At 40.6% G+C, this 24,014-nt stretch overlaps 1 protein-coding gene across 3 annotated transcripts in view; it reads left to right on the top strand.

Moving 5' to 3' along the window:
- The window catches only part of HMGCLL1 (3-hydroxy-3-methylglutaryl-CoA lyase like 1), a 123,357-nt gene extending 100,486 nt beyond the window's left edge, over positions 1-22,871 (top strand). For all 3 annotated transcript variants that reach the window (XM_084754974.1, XM_084754978.1, XM_084754977.1), the window contains exons 8-9: positions 16,755-16,880; positions 20,283-22,871. In XM_084754974.1, coding sequence (XP_084611100.1) covers positions 16,755-16,880; positions 20,283-20,393 — 237 coding nt within the window. In that variant the 3' untranslated portion in view covers positions 20,394-22,871. The remainder of the gene's footprint in view (positions 1-16,754; positions 16,881-20,282) is intronic.
- The last annotated feature ends 1,143 nt before the right edge of the window (positions 22,872-24,014 follow it).

Genomic DNA, 24,014 nt, shown 5'->3' with positions numbered 1-24,014 from the left:
GAGGGGGAGACCTGGTGGCACTCAGAGGAAGGACAGCAGGTTACCAAGAAGAGACTTGATACCCTATGAGCATATACAGGGGGAGGTAATCCCCCTCAGGAACAGTCATAGGGGAGGGGAATAAGGGGAAAATGGGAGGGAGGGAAGAATGGGAGGATACAAGGGATGGGATAACCATTGAGATGTAACAAGAATAAATTAATTTAAAAAAGTTGCAAGTGCCAACAATCAAATGAATAAATAAACATGGCACTACCAATATTTTTTTTAACATAATGAGTGACAGATTTGATAAGAGAATTCTCAAAAGAAATAAAAATGACTAAGAGACACCTAAAAGAGTGTAGCAATTACATGGCTCTGAGTTTTCTGTTTTTAAAGGTTTATTTATTTATTTAGTGTATGAATGCTACACTTGCAAGCCAGAAGATCTCATATAGATGGTTGTGAGCCACCATGTGGTTGCTGGGAATTGAACTCAGGACCTCTGGAAGAACAGACAGTGCTCTTAACCACTGAGCCACCTCTCCAGCCCCCTGGCTCTGAGTTTTCATCTCATCTCAGTCATAATGGCTAAGATCACAAAAACTACCAATGCTGGTGATGACGCGAAGAAACGGCATCTCTCATTCACTGTTGCTGGTGTTGTAAACCAGTGCAGCCATTCTAAAAATCAATGTGAATTCTCAAAAAGCTAAAAGTAGATACAGCGCATGACCCAATTATATCACTCCTTGGCATATGGCCAGAAGACTCCATGAAATTCTGCCACAGATACTTGCTCACCCATGTTTTCTGCCCCTCTATTCAGAGCAACTAGGAAATGTAGGTGACCAAGTGTCCTTCAGTTGAATGGATACTGAACCTGTGAGATAGACCCTCATCATTACATATGTGTTCATCTATCAAAGAATCCTATTTAGTTGGAAAATTATGAAATAATAACATTTTCTGGCAAATGGAAAGAACTGGAAAGTGGTTCACTGCTTGGAGGAAACCCAGACCCAGAAAGACAGACACCATTGTGAGCTCTCTTCTATTTGTGTATCCTAGCTTGAAACTCAGTTTTATCTGAGTACATAATGGGGTGCCTTAACTACAGAAGGGGGGGCAGTACAAAGGGACATGAGGGAGGATAGAAAACTGACACTAAAGATGTTTGAAAAGGCGACAGGGAAATGTCATTTAATAAGCTTGCTTTAAATATGTATTATTTATATATATGTATATATTTATAAATTTAGTGAGGTTTCACAACACAGATGATAGTGCTCTCTACAGGAGCTATAGATATTACAACAAATACTCTGGTGCCGTGCAAAGGCAACAGCCATTTTCGTTGCTGGTCACATTAGTTCAAGAGATTCCCCCCCCCCAAACAATATAGGCTATTGTCATTGTCCCTGGCTGAGAACCAGAACTTGAAGATCAGACCCTGTAAATACCATACACTTCCTGCACAAGGCTTGGAGGAGTCAACCTGCGGCTAACCAGGAATTCTCATCCCTGAGGACTAGCTTTCATATCCAAGCAGCCAGGACAAAAGTCGTCCACAGTTCTAATGAGCTGTAACCCTGTGAAACACAGTAAAGCCCAGCATGGTAAGGCAGTCCAGTGGTGCTATAGTGGTACTTATATCTTGAGAGTTACCAACAGCTGTCTAATTGGACTTAAGGCCTGTTCAGCACGAGGGAAATCATGTCGGTACTGTAAACCTCATCAACTCCCATGGCTGGAGATGCCATAGACTAGAGTAGAAATGACAACTGTCTTTCTTAACAAGGTATGTATTATTTAGAATGCATATTCTAAAAACAACCTAAATAAATATATAAACAATATATAACTACATATATTGTTATATCACAGTATTTTCAACACTTAGCCTTATATCCATGGATAAATGTGGTTTTGTGGTTTTCATTCTTCATCAAAGTAGCTTCTTTTTGAATCTCACAGAGGTTACTGTACATTTTCATAACCAGTCAAAACGCAGAGAATAAGTGACCGTGTAGTATCGAGCCCCAGCCAGTAGATCCATAGCACAATCCATACGCCTAAGGCTGATTTAACATGAAGAAAGTGGGTGTGGGAAGATAATAAAAGCCACAGGATCAGCGCTTCTAGTATCTTCTAGACAGGACAGGAATGCTGCACCCATGCATACTCCATTGTGTGGCACTGAACAGGGCGCATACAGCACAACACCAACGAACTTCCCAACGGACATGGGGGAAGCTCACGATTTCTCCATACCGTGTGCAGAGCTTCTGTCCATTATTGGCTGCAGAATGAGGAGAAATTCTTTCTTCTTCCAGGGACAAGCACCGTCATGGTTTTCCGAGGCCAAGTGGTTAGCCCTAAACCCATGTGTGTATATGCAACACCAAATGCATGCATTCTCACGGGCTATATATGCATATACATAACATTATCTATCATGTAAGAAGAAATGGGGTGGGAAGGGAAACGTCAGAGGAGCTGAAAGTAGGGTTGGAATCATGTAAATATAGTAGATTCATTTCTGATATTCTCCAAAAAAAAAAAAAATCCCACAGTTTGTTACAAAGGATAAAAAAATCTAAAATCTAAAACATACTATATTTGAGAATTAAACATAAATATGAACCTACTGGTCAGTGTCCATCCTTCTGTGAGTTTTGAATTCCTCGTAAGTTTCCTTGTGAGTGTGTCATACTGAGAACAGTGTGACCTGTCAGAGAGGGAACGCTTCTGTGATGGGAACGGAAGCGTGGTTCACAATGGTATTGACAGACATTCCTATCCAATGGAAAACTTGTGAGCTGGGCTTCTAAGCTGATGCCAAATGATTGACTTGTGCATCAGATCACAAATAACGTGATTAATAAATGCTCTCCCACGAGAGTCAGCTGCGTTGTGCATCTGAGGTTGTTGTATAATAGTCCTTTCCCACCGCTCCCTTGGTCCCACTCCAGGCACAGCTGTTTCCCCGACTACACTCTAGGCACGCCAAACGTTTCCCCCTTCAAGACAGTTGTTCTGACTTTGCTCATTTTACTTGTGATACTGTTATTTCATATCAGTTAGTAGCTCACTTTCCTGCTTCATCCAGAGCTCAGCTCAAATACTTCTTCAACAGAAAAACGACCCTCGACAGACTCTCCATCAGCATCTCATCTTTGTCAACTGGTTCCCGTACCATTTTATCACCTTGATGCTTAGCTGTTGTGTTATTTTATGTCAATTTGACAACAGCCTATTATATCTGGGAAGAAGAATGCTGAAGTGAGAAAATTTCTCCATATAAGTCTGGCCTGCAGGCAAGTCTGTGTGTCGTTTTCTTAATTAGTCATTGATGTGGGAGGGCTGATCCCATTGTAGGCAGGGCCACCCCTAGGCGGGGAGTCCTGGATGGCATAAGAACGCAGGCCGAGGAAGCCACGGGGAGCAAGCCAGTAAACAACACTCCAGCATGACTTTTGTTTTAGTTTCTGCCTCCAGTACTTACCATGACTTGATTAAGTCATAGAGTATGACCTTCGAGAATCGTAAGAAATAAACTATTTCCTCTCCCTAGTTACTTTTGGTCATGGTGTTTTATGACAGCAATAGAAACCCGGCTAAGACAGCCATTTGGAGTATTGCTCTCTCTCCCTCATTATGATATTAGTTATATAGTAGAACAGCGTGTGTGTTCTATAATTGTTAGCACTGCATATGAAGTAGGAACTCCAAATATCTATTCAGTGGTAGAAGCAACATTCACCATTATCAACTATTAAGTGGTGTTTTAATCTTTAAAAGTGAGAGTTATTGAGCTATCTCAGGCATTAACTCTGATATATTTCCAGTGGATGGACTTTATATTGACTATATTGAGATAAAAATGTATATGGCAAATATTCGCTGTTCAGATTGCTCAGAATAGTATCTTCCTCTACCACTTGAACCATGTGTTTTTGTGAGAGCCTACATTTCTCACCATCTTCCCCTATTCTTTTTATGACTCTTACCTGAAAAGGTAGCCATGGCTCTGCACACTCAGGCCTTCTCCATTAGTGCACTGGCTTCTGTAACCGGCATGTGGGTCTCAAGATGGGTCCACGAAAGAGTGTCTTCCCGGGAGTTTCTCTCTGGAGCACACAAGAGAGATGACTTTTATTATATAAAACTCTGTGACTTTTGTGTGGGAAACAGTGAAGAATTAACCAAACACAGAGAAAAGAGATGGCTAAGGAAGAACACAGACTGGGAGAAAGAAGAGGAGAGAACAAGGTTCTGGTTCCCCAAGGTCACCAGCGTCCATTTTTTTCCTTTAAAAATTAATGAAATTTTATCTCGTTATACCCTGGGAAATACAAGATCAAAAAAAAAAAAGTGGAGAGTCTAACAGTTTTTAAATAAATGTGGTATAAAAGTTGTCATTCAAACATATCTATTTAGTGTAATGATTTAAGTAAAAGGTTCAAGTATTAATTAAGAGTGTAGCCCATGATGTCCTCTCTGCAGGTGAGCTGCGGGTCTTGCTGGTCCACGTTAATGGAAGGCGAAAGCTTGCCTACTTAGAACACGGTGGAATGTTTTTCCTCCATTCTGTTTTCCTCCAAATGCCACTCATTTGCATCATCTGCCTTGATGAAAGCTCAGCAGGAAACATTTCTATGATTGAACTCCTTGTAAAGAGCGCTCAGATTTTCAACGTCGCCAGAAATGAGAGAACACCTCAGTGTAAGGCGTTCACGTGATGGGAGAAGTACGAAGCAGAGTGCTGGGCAGTGAAAAAGCCACGAGGATGTTGGCCGTATGTTAGAATGAGGCGAGCCACCCACTGAGGATACGGATCTGAGGGGGCATTGCATCCTCAGCTGCTGACCCCGCCCTCTCGAGCCTCGACTGCAGGGCTTTTAAATTTTTGTGCCGTGGGCGGTTCACTTTCAAGGGCCTGTTCCTGGAGATTAGCTGTACCTGAAGGCCACCACTGTGAGATCAGTGAGACCCTCAGACGAGAAGAGGGAACTGTAGAGAATTTGCAGGAAGGAACTGGAGTCTGGCTCAGCCTGTTCAGAGTCAATATCAGGTATTTTAAACCTTAAGAGATTTGTAGGAGTTACCACCCAAAGCACTAAGTGGGGACAATATTCTGGCTTCTTCATCTTATAAACGCCTTCTTTTGACTAACTTCAGAAAGTCCAATCTGATACAAGAGCTTGTGGAATGCAGCTTGCTGAAGTTGGTCAGTTCCCCAGAAATGCAGAGAAAGGATGAACAAGGAAGAACTCAGGGCCAGTCGGCCTGGTCTTTGGGAGTTGGGGGTGTGGAAAGCAATGTTCCTGTTCAGCTGCGAGCCTGAGACATTTAGCTTGTATTCTTGCCCAGATAAACTATCACCCTGGTTTTGTCCCTACTTGATATTTAGGGTATTTTCCTGTATATTCTATAAATGACATTTTTTCCTGTTAAAGTGATCAAACAGATAAGGCGAATATGAAGGTGTATTTGTGTGTTACTGAGACCTCAAGTTTCTGTCTGCTTCTGTTTCCATTATTGACTAGAGAAGTATTTGAAGTTTAACCCTTTAGAAGGATTAAAGTTACATAAATCCTAAAAAAAAAAAAAAAAAAAAAAAAAGTTGTTAGCCATTACTTTAAGCTTTTAAATGAAGAGGTATTTGGCAGCCTTGACAGAAAACACGGTTGATTTTGCTGTCCTGAGTCAGAATCTTCAGCAAGGTTTTTTTTTTTTAATTTTTAAGTGTGATTTTTCAATAACTCTTTCTGATATTTTTCTTTTGTTTTTTGGGATTATAATATAATTACATTAATTTCCTCCTCCAAGCCATCCTATGTAAACCTTCTCATTCTCTTTCATATTCATGCTTTTTTTTCGTTAAGTGTGGTTACACACATGTATGCATGTGTACATACATGTATATTTCTAAACAAGTAAGTACAATCTGCTCAGCTGTATGTTACTCTATATATTTTTTTCGGCGTTGGATATTATGGTTGTGTGTTAGCTAAAATTTTGTGTACACAGCGTCTTCACATGAGGCCACTGGTTCTCTGTTTAGCATCAATCTGTTGTATTTTCAGATGTTAAGGAATAGATATACCAGGGTGATTCTGTTGCCCCAAGCTTCAATAGCAGAAGACTTTGATATTTGAACTTTATATGACATTTTTGTGGCTTTATTACAAAATTAGGTCCTCCCAAGAACGCCAGTCAGTTTTTGTCTACTTGATAAAAATAGAGTTGTCTGGGGAGAAGAACTTTCATTGAGAAGATGCCTCCATCATATTGCCTGTGGTGATTTTGGGATTAAAGATTGATGTGTGAGAACCCAGCTCACTGTGGGAGGTAGCACCCCTGGGCAGGTGTCCTGGCTTCTGTAGTAAAGCTGAGCAAGACACGAGGACCAAACAAGCCACGTTCCTCTACGGCTGCACTTTGGGTTCCTGCCTTGTGTTCCTGCCATGAGTTCTTGCCTTGCTCAGTGGACTGTGATGGAGGACATGTCAGCCAAATAAACCATTTCCTCCCAAGCTGCTCTTTCCAGGCACTCCATTCAGACATCGCTGCTCTGGTATCTCAGCGGGCTGGTTGTGGGCTTTCTGGGAATCTCTTTTGGAGGTAGGACTCTCTTAAAGGCTTCTATAGAATTTCTATCACCCCAAACTCCCACTTTATGCTTGGTACTCAGCAGCAAAAGAGGTGCCTGGCACTCTTCTCAGAGACCCATAAATAACATTGTCATGTCTTTTAGATATTGTATTACTGAGTAAAGGACAAATAGCTGGGTTGTGAACGTGGTCAATATTAGTGTACACATTGAAAACAACATGAAATCACTGCAAATGCATATATGGAAAGGAGTAGTTAATACAAAGGGTAAGTAAGTTAAAGTCTTCATACAACCAAGAGTGTGAAGAAACACAGTAAACACTCAGCTGCCTATGTCTGTAACAATCTTCAAGAAAGCAGAGCTTGACTTTTCATGGCAGCACCTTCTGTGTTTCACCTCAGTCAGTGCATCCTGCTTGGCTTCGCTTGGGAGCCCCAAACCACTATCATTATTATTATTATTATTATTATTATTATTATTATTATTATTATTGCTGGTGACAGTCCCTTTTTATTCATTCATGTGCTATTTTAGTTCACAGATTTACCTCAATTTTATTCCTAACAGAATTCCTTCTTAGTTGCAATTGTTTCATTCTGAATAGTAGTAATTCTCCTGCGATCGCAGAATAGTTAAAAACAGCTAACCCTAGGTGTGATTTTAGAAACAAAGAAGTGAGGCTGCTTCAGGGACTGGAGTTCGGTGGGGCTCAAGCTCATGTCTAGGTCAGCCTGCTTGGTTCCCTTTCTGCTAAGGACTGAGGTTCTGTGCTTGCCTTTGTTCACAAAACAGTGCTCACCTGTAGTTCTCACATGAGAGATCTGGAAAATGGATTTTTTTTTTTTTGGCCTATGTTTCAGATCTGAGGTGGACGTATGACCGCCTCAACTGAAGAGTCACCAACTTTAGTCCACATTACACACACACACACACACACACACACACACACACACACACACACACACCCTTACATAGCAGTTTCCAGAACCCCTTTTTGATGAGAATGTGTGTCTAAGAAAATATAGTTCATGGGGGAAACAGGTAATGAATACATTAAATAAATGAATTATTTTTTTGTGCTCAAATATTTATTTCTGTAGCGCTGTATGGTGTATTGTATCAACCCCAGTTGTTCCATGTGCAGACACACTTGCAGTTGGGGGTCTGTATATATTATAGTTCTATAATTATATTCGAGGTATTATGCTATATAGTGCAGGTATAGAAGATGCTCAAGCTAATATATTGCTTGCTGTTTTGACTTGCCCCAGACAGCTGCTCTGCACAGTCGCGTAAGCCCTCTTTGGTTTCTCAATATGGGTAGCACTATTTACCCTCTACCCAAAACACGGGATTTCCAGTTCTTTTCTCTTTTAATCAATTCCTGTCTTTGTTGCTCCGTTCTTCGCTTGTGTTTATTGGCAATCGGCTGTAACTTCAGCGTTAGGGGGCCTCACGACAGCATCTGTTTCAAGATTGGAAGTTATTTACCCTCTTACCAGAGACAGTCCAGAAACACAGCCTGTTCTGAATATCAGCCCTTAGCTGAGATCTGGGTGATCTCTGAAGCCACAGAGCGGAAGCTTAAGCTGCTTAAATCAGTTAATCAACTGATCAGTTGCATGGGGGAGGTGTGTGTGTGTGTGTGTGTGTGTGTGTGTGTGTGTGTGTGTGTGTGGTTGGGGGGTTGGCTATCACCTGTTCTTCTGTTTAGATCATTATAAAAGCATGCCATGGTCCATGCCACTGTAGGGGCTATTTACACACTTCCGTCGCCGTCCACTTCTCTTGCACTTCCTTACACCACCCGTCTCACTCCCAGCTTTGTTCAAACTTAGTGGAGTATTGTGAGAGTAAAGCAAGCCTGGGGCTGCTGCTGCTAATGCCAGAGAGCCAGACTGAGATGTTCAAATCTTTTCTGGACTCTGAATATGTGAACCCAAGGACTGTGTTTCTGGCAAAGTTGGGCACTTGTAATTCTCAAAGGACCCAGCACCCTTGCTCTGTTATAGCTCTGAACGTTTGCTCATTAGTTTACCTGCTCATCTTCATGTTGCTCTATGGTCACTCACTGGTCATAAGAATGCTGTGATTTTTTTTCAATGTATGCCACCGATCTTTACCTTTAACTAGATATGTCGTGTGGCTTCCAACTTAAATGCTGTCTGTGGGTCTTCCTTCCTTCCGTCATTCAGAGAGATTCCACTGTCGGTGTCTTCCATGACCCTTGGCTTCATGTTGCATACCAGATACTCTGCCCAGTAGCCATGTCACATAGACTTTTATTTTTAAATGTATTTTTTATTTATTTTGCAAGAATTCCATACAACATCTTTTTATCATATTCTTTCTCATTCTCTAACCCAACCCCAAACCATCCTGTGCCTAGTCCCTATCTAACCAACTTCAAGTCTATCTCTCTCGTTCTCTAAAACAAACAAACAAACAAAAGGAAAACAAAACTAAACTAAAAACACAGAGTCCAATCTGTGTTGGCACCATCTTCTGGCCAGTATGGGCAACAGCACTCACATTCATGTATATAACACACACACACACACACACACACACACACACACACACACACACATACACACACACACACACCTGTGCACCCATGTGCAAATGCACAAATAGAATAAATATAATGGGATAATCTGTGCAAAAGTGAAAAGTGGGGAAATGAAGGCACAAAGAAGATAAAAGTAAACTGCCAAGATTAGTAGGAGGTGATTATAATTAAAGAAGGGTATTTTACAGCAGAGGTAAGCACACAATAACTTAGAAGTCAAAATAATAAGTAATCCTGGTAATCCTAGTCAAAAATAGCTTATTAATAAAAGAACAGTTATCAAAAAAAAAAAAAAAAAAAAAAAAAAAAAAGAGAGAAAACAAAGAACGTGGGAAATAGAAATAAGTCAGCCAAACAACAGATTATAGCTAGGAACTTAGTAACTGTGTTCTAGTCTGAAATCCTTATATCATACTATCAACCAAAGTGAACAATGGCTCAAACAAAATCTTGCTTCACCCAGTTTTATGTTGCTTGTAAGTAGATGGCTGTGCTCACGTCATTGTTTAGGAACCCAGGCATCTTCTTGCTTGTGGCTCACCATTTCTGAGCACCTCAATGTCACCTGCACTTGATTATTTGGAAGGAAAGAGCCACAGAGTTTCTGAAAACACTTGTTTGAGAAATGACACATATCAAGTTGCTCACCTGCTATTGCTTAAGCACAATCTCACGCTTTTAAACAACAGCAGCATAGCTGAATCCTGCGAGGAGATGAAACAGGGTTTTGGTGATGAGCTACAATGATCCGTAAATCTTACATAAACAGGTCAAAAGATTATGGGCATCCAAACTCTTCTATGCATTAACTTTCACTTAAGGATTCCAAACAATGCATATTTACAGTGTTCACATGGGGGAGTGCTGACTTTTTTGGCACAGAAGACGGAACCCCTCAGTTAAGCAAGAACCTCAGACTGTTTTGACACTTACATGTTTGTGTTTTGAGGAATACTGTACAAGTCAGGAAGAAGCATCTGCTAACGTCTCAGTGTTGACATGTGAGGTGTATTTTTTTTTATGTCAGGTCTGTCTCTTGCTTCTGAAGTCTGCCTTCTGCAGCCTGAAATGTAGTCATCCTTTAAGATGAACTCATTAAAATCCTTGTGTTTATAGGACATTGGACTGTCCATCTTATATCAACATCCTAGAAGCCACGGATGGCAAAAGAGGAAGGGATTTAAGAAACTCTATTTCAAAGATGAAGTCTGATGTATGAAAGCTTTGGTAATGACCATATTCATTCCTAAATGTAGGCACATACGTGTGCGGATATACATGGAATGGCTGATACAGTAGCTTTGATACATAGATCAGTTGGCCAAAACATTGAGCATTGCTCATGGGTGCCAACTGTTTATCACCTGTAGTTGTCGTAGATTAATGTAAACTTCGCAGTATATTTACATGGCAAATGGGAGCTCTCTGTCTGGGGTAGTTCAACATGGAGTAACAGTTTAAACTCTCATTTGAGAAGCATTTCTCGACAAGATCTGGACTCACATCTCTCTTCACCCAATGAGTAAAATTTTTTTTCCTGTATGAACATTTACCCCTGATTAATTTTAATCCAAAATGGATAATTTTTAGTATTAGAAATACTATTTAAACCTAACACCTTTGTAGATTTTAAAAGAATGTTAGTTTTTTAGAGAACAAAAGAATAGATTCTTTTCCCCCCAAAAATTAAAATTGCCAAAATGTTAAGTGTTCCTTGAGAGTTTAATAACTTCAATACCTAAAAGCTTAGACTACATGGGATATGTTGAAAACAGGATAGGAAGCTTTTAAATTTTTCAAAATGGTTTTATTTCCATTATGTAAACACACTTATGTATTGTTTGGGGATTACCTCCAAGCCCCATGCCAGAATAAACCTTGCTTTAATTAGCATGTCTATATGCTTAATTAGCATGTCTGCATGGTTTGAGCATCTGAATAGTGTGTAAAATTAGCATGCCTCAGAATTCTCCTACTGCTGTAGTCAAGAAGCAATATGCTTATAATAAACCTATGTCCAGTTCATTACTTTGCGGAGAGGGCTATTACTATCAGTTGTGCACAGATCTACAGATTCAAGCAGGTGAAACCCACAAGGGAATTCACGGGGTTGATTATTGATCCCTAAGAGGAAGAGTGGACGGAGAAGAAGGATGCTTCAGTTGAGTGTTTGGTCTTGTTTGCTTTATTTTGTGTTTGAGGCCCGGGGACAATCGTTTCTCTTTGGTTCAAGTAGGTTATCTCTTAGCACACAAGACATAAGACTCAACAAATTTTATTTGTAATTCTATGTTCCACGAGTGCTGGGAGCTTCTGTTTAGCCACTGAAATCATGGTTTTGGTTAATAACTATTTCAAGTCAGAGGAAGAAGCAAACAAACACATAAAGAACATGTTGGCTGTGGCCTTATTCATTCTGCAGCCTCATTATTCTTGCATTTGGTTTGAATGTAAGAAAGCTGTTTACTTGATGAATTATTTTCCATATTAGCTATCCTCCCTGCCTGGGACCCCATGGGTCCATGAACTTGGGGCATTCTGATGTTACACTGCCACCTTGTGGCTGTTCATCTCAAGATGGCCATTGCTTCTGAGATAAATAAAAGGTCAATACTTTGTTTTTATTGTGGTGACACAGAAGCTTGTGGTGTGTACTACACACACCACACACACACACACACACACACACACACACACACACACACATGCACACACGCACACACACACACCCTGCGCGCACGCACACACACACATCCTTGTACACACCTACACAGCAAGAACCTGTCCTAAACAGAGCCTTGTATTTAACGATATCCTCTCCTGCTATTCATCTTCCTGAAGTTAGGTGATCTGCTCTTTATTTTCAGATACACATGATGACAAGAGTTTAGTTACGAAGTTTAAACATATTCTCTCTATTTATAATAAAAATTTTATTAAAGCAAGCAAATGATGCTTCTCTTTTTAGTCTGTTCTCTATTGGTCTACATGTTTGCTATCACATACCACTTCCAAAGTTTGACTAGAAATTTCTGCAGCAACTGTTTTAGAACGAAAAGAATGTAATTTATTTGTGGTTTCTATTTTAACAGATAAAAATGGTACATATGAGGTTTCATGTAATGTTTTCATATGTGTTTACATATTGTGATTTTGTTTGTTTTCGTGTACTTTTTGAGATGTAATACTATGCTGTTCAGAGAGTCCTCAACTTCACAATTCATGAGATGCCTCCTAGTGCTGAACTTACCGACGAGTGCCTCCATGCACAGCCTAGCATGTGCAATGCTTAAATAACACTAAATACGCCTATCTCCTCAAACACTCATCATCTATGGTTTCAAATGTTTTAAAACATCACTCTCCTGTCTTTTCAATGTGTGTTCATTGTACTCACGTACTGTGCAATATTTCTTACTTCGGTTAAATCATATTAAATGGCCTGCTGCCATTGATCAAGCCCCCTCCCGTCCCCTCTTTTGCCATGCCACTGTCCTGTCCTATGAAATTCACTTGTGTATCCTGCATGTACATGAGGGGAGCTCTACGGCGTTGCCGTTCTGTGCTCGCTTTACTTCGTTTGTTGTAAAAATCTGCAGTTCTATCTGTAGTCTTGCAAACACCACGATGTCAGTCTTTGTTTTCTAGATAGTATTCCAGTGTGTGCGCGCATGTGTTTATGTGTGTCTGCAGGCGTGCGTGTGTGCATGTGTGTGTGTGTGTGTGTGTGTGTGTGTGTGTTTCCATTATTAACCCGTTTATCAGAGATGAGCACTTACTTTGTTTATAATTTAGTGTCTGGACAACGTTGCTGTACCACTTGTCTTGTTGTTCTATGGAAATACCTGGGAAAAACAACTGGGGGGAAGAAGGCTTACATTGGCACACAGCATGGCAAGAACTTCATGGCCATAGGAGGCCAAGGTAGCTGATCACACTGTGTTCAAAGCCAGCGAGGAAAGCGATGAAGTCTCAGCTCACTCCCTCCTTTTTTTATTCAGTTCAGGACCCCAGCCTGTGGAGTGCTGCCACTCTAAGTGGGTTTTCCCACCTCAGTGAGCTTCATCAGCGCAGTCCTTCCCAGGCGTGGCTACTGGGTAACTGTAGACCCTGTCGCGTTGACAACAGGCAGTAGGGTCATCACTGCTGCACACTGAAAAGCTTTGTGTTTGGAGGAAGAGTCCATGTCATTGGGAATTAAGGACGTTGGAAGGAGACGAACTAGTTTCCAGAGACATGCTACTCTTCTTTAAAGGACTTTTAAAAAGGGATTTCAGTGTCTTACAGATTCATTTATTTATGCCTGTGTGTGCCCAGGTGAGTTTTTATGTGCCATGTCTAGGCGGGTACCCACAGAGGCAAGAAGGCATCTTGTAACCCATAGAAATCTGGACTTACAACCTGATAGCTACCTGATGTGGGGGGTTAGCAACCAAGTCTGGGTCCTCTGAGAGAGCAGTAAGCATTCCTCACCACTGAACTATTTCTCTAGGCTCCCGAATTGTATTTTATATTTATTTTTATTATGTGCCTGTGCCTGTGACTGTGTCTGTATGCCATGTGAACACAGGTGTCTGTGGAAGCCAGGAGCAAGTGTCAGGTGTCCCGGAGCTGTACTTATAGGTAGCCATGAGCTGCTCTGTGTGGGTTCTTGGCACCCAATGTGGGTCTTTTGGAAGAACAAGAAGCCTAAAAACATGCTTCTAGTTGAAATTTTTGTTGACTTTCCATTCTTAAAGCCTTACTTCTTAAAATTATGTATTCATTCATTCATTCATTCATTCATTCATTTAATGTGTGTGTGTGTGTGTGTGTGTGTGTGTGTGTGTGTGTATGTGCGTGTTCAGTCCGCAGCATCCACATGACAGCCCCACAGTCTGCAATTCCATTCTCAGGGTACCCACTGTCCTCTTCTAGCCTTCATGGGCACTGTTTGAGCACAGTGCACATACATAGATGTGGGTAAAGCACATGTATACATTTTAAACAAGAAAATGTAAAAAGAAAAAGAGTGTATTTTGCTTTTTCACTGTCTTCTGTATGTCAACGTCACTGAAGATTATATCAGAATGGCTAAAATCAAAAAGTCAAGCGACACCACATGCTGGCGAGGATGTGGGGGAGAGAAGAACACTCCTTCATTGCTGGTGGGAATGCAAACTAGTACAACCGCTTTGGAAATCTATCTGGTGCTATCTCAGAAAACTGGGACTAGGGCTTCCTCAAGACCCAGCTATTCCACTCTTTGGAATATACCCAGAAGATGCTCCAGCACACAACAAGAAAATTTGCTCAACCATGTTCATAGCAGCCTTATTCATAATAGCCAGAACATGGAAACAGCCTAAGTGTCCATCAATAGAAGAATGGATAAAGAAACTGTGGTACATATACACTATGGAATAATATTCAGCTATTAAAAACAAGGAATCCCTGAAATTTGTGGACAAATGGATTGAGCTAGAAATGATCATAATGAGTGAGTTAACCCAGAAGCAGAAAGACTCAAATGGTATATACTCACTTATATCTGCATACTAGCCCAAGGGGCATGTCCCATGAAAGCCTTCACTTACTAGGAAACTGGGACAGAGGGGAGGACACCCCATTGAGACTCTGGATGAGAGAAGCATGGGAGAATAGCAAAGTAGAAGGATCCAGAGGATCCTAGAAACCTACAAGTAGAACATTATGGTAGGCAGATTTGGGCCCAAGGGTCCTGCTCAAACTAAGGCACCAGCCAAGGACAATACAGGTGGTAAACTTTAAACCCCTACCCAGATCTAGCCAATGGTCAGAACATTCTCCACAATTGAGTTGAGAGTGGGATATTACTTTCTCACATACTCTGGTGCCTCACCTTTGACTATGTCCCCTGGAGGGGGAGACCTGGTGGCACTCAGAGGAAGGACAGCAGGTTACCAAGAAGAGACTTGATACCCTATGAACATATACAGGGGGAGGTAATCCCCCTCAGGAACAGTCATAGGGGAAGGGAGTAAGGGGAAAATGGGAGGGAGGGAAGAATGGGAGGATACAAGGGATGGGATAACCATTGAGATGTAACAAGAATAAATTAATTAAAAAAGAAAAAAAACCTGCTTTTAGGATAAGGTGACGTATTTTCTTCTGGGACACCTCTCATTACAGGGGCTAGATCCTTTCTAGCTAGAAAATGAATGTGGCTCATGGACTTTACCCTCCAACAGTGACTCATCCACAAGGGAGTCTGATGCCGCCTCATAGGGCTCATGCCATCAGCTTTGTCTTTCTTGCTATCTTCCCCTTTCTTGAGGTATTCTTTCTAAGACCACTCTCCTTAAAACGTTGATGAGTCATGGTGTTTGGAGCAGAAGGTTGTTAGGTCCAGTTTGTGTTTTGACAACATGGCAGTGGTGTGGCTCTATGGTATTGGACATGACACCTAATGGCAGCCATCTGGAGGGCTGAGTCAGCACAAAATGGCTGACACCAGATTGACTGGCCACGCACAAACTAAACAGTGATGTACTATGTCCTATAACTATTCTTGGCAGAATGCCACTTTTTGGTTTTGTATTTGTATTTGTTTTGTTTTGTATAAGTATGATCTTGGTGTGAGAGACCTTCACCTCTACTTTCATAATCCTGCTGTGTGTCTTGTCTATAGGCTTAGGTCCCTAACTCCATGAAGCTGATTTGAGAGTTCCTGCAGGCCCTGATTATCAAGCCGTAGCTCCCTTTTTATTCCGTCAACAGCGGATACCCAGGATGCTCCTTGACATCATTGTGCTTGTGTAGTCCATAGCCTCAGCACATAAACTCTTGGTCCTCTGCATGCTCGGGTCCAGACACTCCATCTACACAAACGCGCAGCTTCCGGAGGCTGTGGATACAGGCAGAGTGGGTGTTCTCTGAACCCAGTCTATGAGATGTGACGGTATGAGAGCATCTTTGTATGGGTTTGGGGAGAGTTGTGAGTTATGCACACAAAATATTAAAACTGATACATAGCAATTGATGTGGACACAATGAATGCAAACTTCTGTAGAAAGAAATGAGTACCTTGCCTCTTAAATACTTCTTACTTCCAGGGTTTTCTGTACAACGTAGTGTTTTCACAAAGGTTACACGAACTGGATAGGTAAACTGGGCCTATATAGGTTCTCATCCCTAAAACCCATATGCAAGCTTCAATCTTCTGAGACTTTGATTTTGAGCAGTATTGTTGGAAATATTTTGTGTTATTCGTGCTTTAAAGATAAATGTAGAAATTAGGGACTATACAAAACCAGAGATGCTCCAGTCCTGCCAGCTGTGCTGCTACAGAGAGCAAACAAACAGACCTTTTAAATTTCGATGTAAGACTAAGCCAGCTGCAGAGATCTTTAGCCAAGTTTTTGTTGTTCTAAGAGACAAACTTATTCAGAGAAGGAATTGGTTCTCCGGGGGCTAGTCCAGCAGCAAGTGAATGGTGACTATGTTAAAGATAACAGGTTCAAACTTGGTTTGCTGTTCTTTCACAACAGTTAAGTGGAAAGGAGTGATTCATATTCCATGCACGCACATGCCTTAGGTAGAGTGTGGTTTATTTTTCAGATGGGAATTAATGTAGTGGACTCCGCTGTATCTGGATTAGGTGGCTGCCCTTATGCAAAAGGTGCTTCTGGGAATGTAGCCACTGAAGATTTGATATATATGCTCACTGGCATGGGGCTCAGTACAGTAAGTCCCTTTAATGTATTTTAATAGCCGTGCTTGCTTTTCAGGTTCAAAGAGGAATACTTTCTCAAACTTGAAAAACAACTGAGGTCAAAGTTTTATTACATGTTTTCTATTTGCTATAATGCACAGAAGGAAAACACACTGAAAAGGTTTCAGGGCTTTGTAAGTGCCTATTGCTGTACAAGGCTACCAATAATGTTCTTGCTCTGTATTATAAAGTTTTATGAACTCTGAAATATTTTCTGTATATTATCTGCTTTGACTTTGCATACTTACTGTGTGCAAGAGCTCGTGTCTTTGCAATTATAATGCTTTGAATTTTTTTTTGTAGTTTTGCTTTTAGCATGGATCCTCAGAGAAGCTCACACCCTCAGTCAGATTGGGATTCTGTTGGCCTGGGGCTTCTGACACCTGGCAAATGGTCAATGGAAGAGCAAGGGTTAATTAGATTTGACATGTAAGACACTTGGTCATAAAAAGCCTCTTTCCAAATACCTGAAAATGCAGGTCTTGCATGCTAACACCTACTGCAAACAACACTCAGCTTTCCTTATGCTGAGTCCTATGCAACGTCCATAGGCACAGGAGAGGTTCTATTTTTATGGGAAACTATGAAGGGCAAAACAAAACAAAACAAAAACAAAAACAAAAACAAAACAACAACAACAACAAAAACATTCTGAGACGATTAGACATTCAAAGCATAAAAGCATCAGTTAGCTTACAAAAGGTTTCCCCTTCTCCTCCTGCCTCTCCAGTCTCACTGTAAGTATACCAAAGCTGCCATGGCATCCAACTCACCTGTCGGTCCATCGTGTCCTGGACTGCTTTCCTGTTTGTGCTTTTATGCAATTCTGAGTGGCCTTTTGCCTCGTGCCTCATTTCATTTAGAAAGTAAGGCACAGCTAGCTGGTCCACTTCTAGTATCTCTCTGTCTACATCCCAGGTCAAGCTGTAAGGGGCTTGGTGATTCCCTGGGATTCTGTATTGTTATTTTTTTTTTCATGCTCCCCAGAGTTGTATCATAATACTGTTTATTCTCCTAGCTTCCTGTGCAGCCAAAATACAATCATTATAGCTGACTCCCACTCAGAGTCTGTAACATGCAGATGCTCAATAAATATTTACTGAGATTTTTACCTGGCACCAAAGACTAACAGCTGTTGTCTATAAACAACACAATCCATTGCTTACCTTCTCTGTACGAAAGTAGTAGTTTGATTATGCAGTGGCCTAGTCACTGTTTTAGAAGGCAATGACTGAAAATGAAGAGAAATGGATCCTTTCTTGGAACTTACGTGAATGAGTTGGGCTTAATTCATAGCTGGTGTTAGATGTGTTCTGGCACTTTATGTTTCAGTGCTCATGTTCAGAAAACCAGATGTCACCCTAAGAATGCCTCAGGTTGAGGGGGATTATAACACTGAGGAGTGCCACAGTCACTCTGGACCACAGACCCAGTCAGTTACCAGGGTCAAGCAATCATAGGACCCTGTCTCTACCGAGTGGTCACTCGTGCATCAACTGAGCTTCTCGTCCTGCATTTGACTTCATCACTACACAGGGCTTTATCTACATTGCAAGGATGCCCATGCCATGCCTCTGCTTCAACACCTGCCAGGGAGCTGGTATCTGTGTCTGTAACACACTCTGGCTTGTTGGTGCCTGCTCCGTTACAAACGATCTTATCTGTGACAGGCTTTCCCGTTGTTACCTGCACGCACAGAGGCTCTCCTGCTTCTCCTCCTGCACATACACTGTGAGAGTTTTTAGGTCTTTTGTGTTGCTTTTCTTTGCCTACGGTGCCTTTCATAGCTTCTGACCATATAAAACACGAGTCAGAACTGGACCGGTACCACCTCTTCCCTGGAACAGTCTCTCTCCGCTCTTTCCTCATGAGCTACTTGGTCTTTTTAATAACTTGGACACATCTCTTTATGGACATAATATATGTCCCATAATGCACAGGACAGAAATGTATAAGTGTGTAACTGCCCATGTAAGTGCAAGCTTCATGGATAAACTAATATACAACCTATGTGAAGCCTCACAACATATTACATTACTTTCTAGACATCTGATAAAGGGCTTGAGATTAAATACAATATTTTTATAATCACATCAGTTAATTAAATGAAATTATAGAGAAAGACAAAAACGAGAGTCTTCCTTGAGATAATATCAGCATATTCTAGGCATAATTGTTAGAAGCAGAGTTTGTACAAAGTTTAGAAGAACATTAATGACTAAAATAGTCCATCAAACCCTTGCTGGATTTAATTCAGAAATGTAAGACATATGAAAATATTTAGATAACATTGGGTTAGTAATTTAAATTAAAATGTAGACTTCAGTGCTCCATGACAAAATAATTTTCTCAAATCTAAAATAATGTTGCTTTCCTAAAAACAGCCCCATAATGTGAAAGCAAAAAAATAAAAATTGCTTAAAAGAACTGTTTTGCAAAACATTTTCTTGAACATTATTAAAAACATAAATAAGAGTGGTCTGGAACATCTCTAGGAAGAAAAATTAAAATGAACATGTTATAAAAAGCTTTGTGAATTTTCATTCTTGCCCAATTTAGGAGAAAATCATCAATATTTAAAATAGTAGCAGTTTATTAGCAAGGATTAATTATAATTGTTAGTCCTCACTGCTTCTAGCTTATGTTGAAGAAAGATATAAGGGCATGAGAGATGCTGCATGAGGGAAAATATGTAGTGGACATTCTCGCAGTGTGTCTCTCCCTGTCACAACAAAAGTGCCAGGCAAAACAGTGTTGTTACTCTAAGGCCCTCAGATGAGGAACATGCTCCGATCTGAATTTGGCCTTCACAACAACTACAATCTGTCATCCATGGATTTTCCTAAGCTTCAGTTGCTGTTATAGTTTCAGTCAGTATAAAGCATCAGGCACATTTTCTCTGCCTTACAGGTCCCCATTTCATATTATGTCACAATTCTGATTCTGCATATGGTAAAAAAATTCAAGTGTCCTGGAATCTATATAAATTTATCCAGTTATTTCTTTATATATAATAAAGACATCATTTTCCCAATTCAGTTTCTAACTATAAACTTCTTTAACCCATTATTACATTATTTTTTCTTCCTTCAAATTCTACTATTGTCCTTCTTAAACACAAGAGATGTTTGTGAATTTTACTGTTATCCAGAGGTGTCTCCTCAATATTATGTGTTAGTAAAGTGGAAAAAATGTTAAACCCTGCCTTTATAGTTCATGGAGATAAATGCTCAGCCTGAACTGATAATGAGCAAAGCAATGTTTCATAAGTTTAAGCATCTTCTAGTGAGATAAAAAGAATTCGCTTTATCTTTTTCTTCCCTTCACTCTAATTCCCCACCCCACTTTTGGTGTCTTTTCTTTTTCCTTGCCAGGGTGTGAATCTCTACAAAGTGATGGAAGCTGGTGACTTTATCTGCAAGGCACTGGGTAAAACCACAAACTCTAAAGTTGCGCAAGCCTCCTTCAAAGCTCGACTTGAGTGAATTTGTGATCTAAGAGTGGGAAGATCCACTCCAGTCCCAATTCATCACAGAATCGCCAATGCCAACTCGTTCTGCAGCGGACGTTAGTTAAAATAAAAGAACTGGGAAAGAAGTTATGTTAGACAAGACTATCATTGGGTAGACCAGGAAGTAATGAAGGGCCATATCAGACATCTGTTGAACTGCATGCTGGGACTTAACACTGGTGGACATCCTGCTGGATGTGGACAAAGCCTGCTCATTTGGTCTGATAGAAATCATCTGAATTTTAGCTCAGTAGACTTGAAAACTGACTTCAGATCTCGCTAAAGTCTTAAGTACTGTGTTAATACTTCATCAGCCTAGCTTGCCACAGGGTACATACTGTTAGGAGTTTACGATCTTCGACACAATGCAGAGTGTGTGGCCCTGATGTGTTTTCTGCCTCTGGATCCCAACTTTCCATTTGCCAAGTTTGTTAAGTTATGGACCAGGAGCCAAAGTCTCATCTGACCCTACATAATTTTTAGCAATAGAACTTTTATATTTCAAGTACGGCTAACATCTGTTAACTATTTCAACGACTTTACTGTGCTCCAAGATGCTGTGGTCAATGGCAAGACGCCACATCCTGAAAACACATCATACCTCCCATGTTTGTTCCCTGCACCCGGTTTACTGTGTTTTACATTTAATCAATTGTAGAAAAAAAACCCACAGTGTTATTTAAATATAGAGAAACTATAAGGTATGGTTTTCATCCTGCTGTCTAAGAGACAGTAATGATAATAGGCTGATATAGACACCATCGTCTATTTCCATATTATCTAGTTTATTAATTGCCCAAGGAAATACTGTTGTGATTTTAAGAATGTTAATATAATTTTTAGCTGATGAAAAGTCTGTTTCCACTGACTTACTATATTCTATGTCTGTTTATTTTTGTTTGACTCTAGGATGTTTATTTTAAAGTTGAATGGCAGAAATGTTATCTATTGTGCCAAAAACTACTGCCAGGGATAATGAAAATTAATACATGAAAGATCAAGGCCTGGAGACATGGCTAAGTGCTTAAGAGCACTGGCTGTCCTTCAAGAGGACATGGGTTCAATTCCCAGCCCCCCACATAGTGATTCAAAACCATTTATAACTCCGGTTTCAGGGGCTTTAATGGCTTCTTTTGACCTCTGCGCATACTAGTCAGGCAAACAGTCCACAGGCATATGTGTAGGTAAAACATCCACTAACAGAAAATATCATAGACATCTTGGAAAACAGCTAATATGTTGAAATGAAAATATTCCAGAAAATAAGAATAATAATAATTAGAACTAAAAAATCATTAAAAGTATATATTAGGAAAAAGTTAGAATGGAAACATACAGGTTGACAAAGGAACCTAAATTTCCATGGAAGACTCCAGCCTTTCAGCTTGCAACCTGGTTGTCTGACTGTCCTGAACACAATTCTGTGCTCGGGGGTTCAGGCTGGAGTACGGGTGATGCTGAGGCAGCAGAGGGGCAGCTGGGTGTGCCTCTGTCTCAGAACCCCCTCCTTGCACCTCTCTCTTGCAAACCAGGCTGACTGGTGGCAGCATCAGATACGCCAATCCCTCCATTTTCTGAGGAAAATTATTTTTTCCCCTTTTAGAGACACGGAGTGCTTAGTTTTGAGAGATTTGTGAAAACACTGGTTTATGCAAACTACTTGTAAAAACGGTACGCAGCCTTGCTGTCTGGAAGGGAAGCTCCAAGCTCATCCAAAGACAGAGCAAATAGAGACTTCAAACACAACATCACACAGTTGCATGGCGCCTACCTCAGTGTGCCAGTTGACTTTCATGAGGACCTTGATATTATCGAATTATACTCGACACACGCGAGTTTGTTTTGCTTTCCCTCCCTCTCCCTATGGTGTCTGAGCTCTTAGGAAGAATTCTCTCAACACACTTCAGTGATCCAGGAGATCCTACAATCATTGTAGGGACCATTTAAACAAATGAACAAACAAACAAACAACTCACCCACACATATGTTGATACCAACTTTTGCTTTGGTTCTACCCTGAAAGGCTTAAGAATGACAAAACAAATATAACTTTTATTGAAATGCAAATGAAAATAGCCTTTTTTCACATCTATTCTCAAATCTTTATTTATTCTCAAACATTTATTCTGTATCCTGGAACTTGAGTTACATTTTATTGTATGGACATGTTGCTGTCCCGTGATACACAAATGTTTCAGAAGTGCTCTGCAGCACCTGGGCTGGGACAGTTGCTAAGCAGTAGATGACCTTACTTAGGCTGTGTGGGGACCTGGGTTTGATCTCCCAGCTCAACAAACCAACAAGCAGAAATAGTTCTGGTGTCTGAAAAGTAAAGTTTTGTAAATCTTACATTCATGAACACAAAACAAATGTAATCTGGTGGTAATTTCTTAGTAAATTAAATTCTTAGCTTTTTATTTACTATACAATTTAATAAAGACTTTCTTAGTTTTATGCCTATGGCTCTTAGTGTCCACATATTTTCTCTTAATGTTGATAATAGTTCACCCTCTGTCATCTAAATGAGCACTCCTCAGTATGAGTCAAAGGATCCAGCACTGAGTAAATAATTCATAAATATTGTCCCTTTCATAGTTGTAAAGATGTAAAGACTCAGAACCAAACAAGTATGAATTAAAATAATAGACAAGGAAGATTCCAGTAACTCTCCATGATAATTTTGCTCTCATGAACCGGAAGACATGGATTTTGTGATTGAATGGGAAGACCCAAAAATGAAGAGGGGGGAGGGGAAGGGGGAGAAATGGGTAAGAATGGTGTAAGGGGCACAAAAGCAGCCAGGGGAGGAGACAGCCTGAGAGAGCCCAAAGATCAGACAATCTATAATTTGCCAATTAAAAACTAATAGAGAGATACATTATTCTGTGATGGACCATATCAGTTAGGATATATTTTTTTTAAAGATTTCTTTATTATTACATATCCAGTATTTTCCCTGCATGTACTCCTGCCCCCCAGAAGAGGGCACCAGATCTCATTGTAGATGGTTGTGAGCCGCCATGTGGTTGCTGGGAATTGAACTCAGGACGTTTGGAAGAACAGCCAGTGCTCTTAGCCTCTGAGCCATCTCTCCAGCCCCCAGTTAGGATATTTTAAGCTGTAGGTAAGCGGAAAAACCTGAAACAATAATTTGTAAGCCTCACTTATATGACACACTCAGAATTTTCTTTTCCAGTGGTGTTTAGCTCAGTGACTCACTCACGCTACAAGTACCGTCTTCACCCCCAGGTGTACCCTACCTTCAAATACTAGCTCCTGAGAGTGCAAGCTCACTGCAGTTCTGCAAGCCTTGCATCCCACGCAGCTCTTAGTACGTGAGGGGCCTTTTCCTTTCCTGTGACTTTTTATTATCAAAGTACAGTCTACACTTACACCCTTCCAGACTTTCTCTCATGTCCCATTGAGCAGCGTATCATTACAAACTCCCTTTCCAAAGACATTTACTCTCACAGAACTGGACCAGGAGGATAGACTGAGTAAACACCTGGGAGAAGTCAGTAACAAAATTCTGATGGAAATAATTGCTATGGTGAGAAAGGAGAGAGGTGAGTTTATAACCCCAAGGAAGAAGCCT

The sequence above is a fragment of the Acomys minous genome (genome assembly GCF_964271855.1).
Source record: "Acomys minous genome assembly, chromosome: 13".
Lineage (NCBI taxonomy): Eukaryota > Metazoa > Chordata > Mammalia > Rodentia > Muridae > Acomys > Acomys minous.
This window is presented reverse-complemented; position numbering and strand designations above follow the sequence as displayed.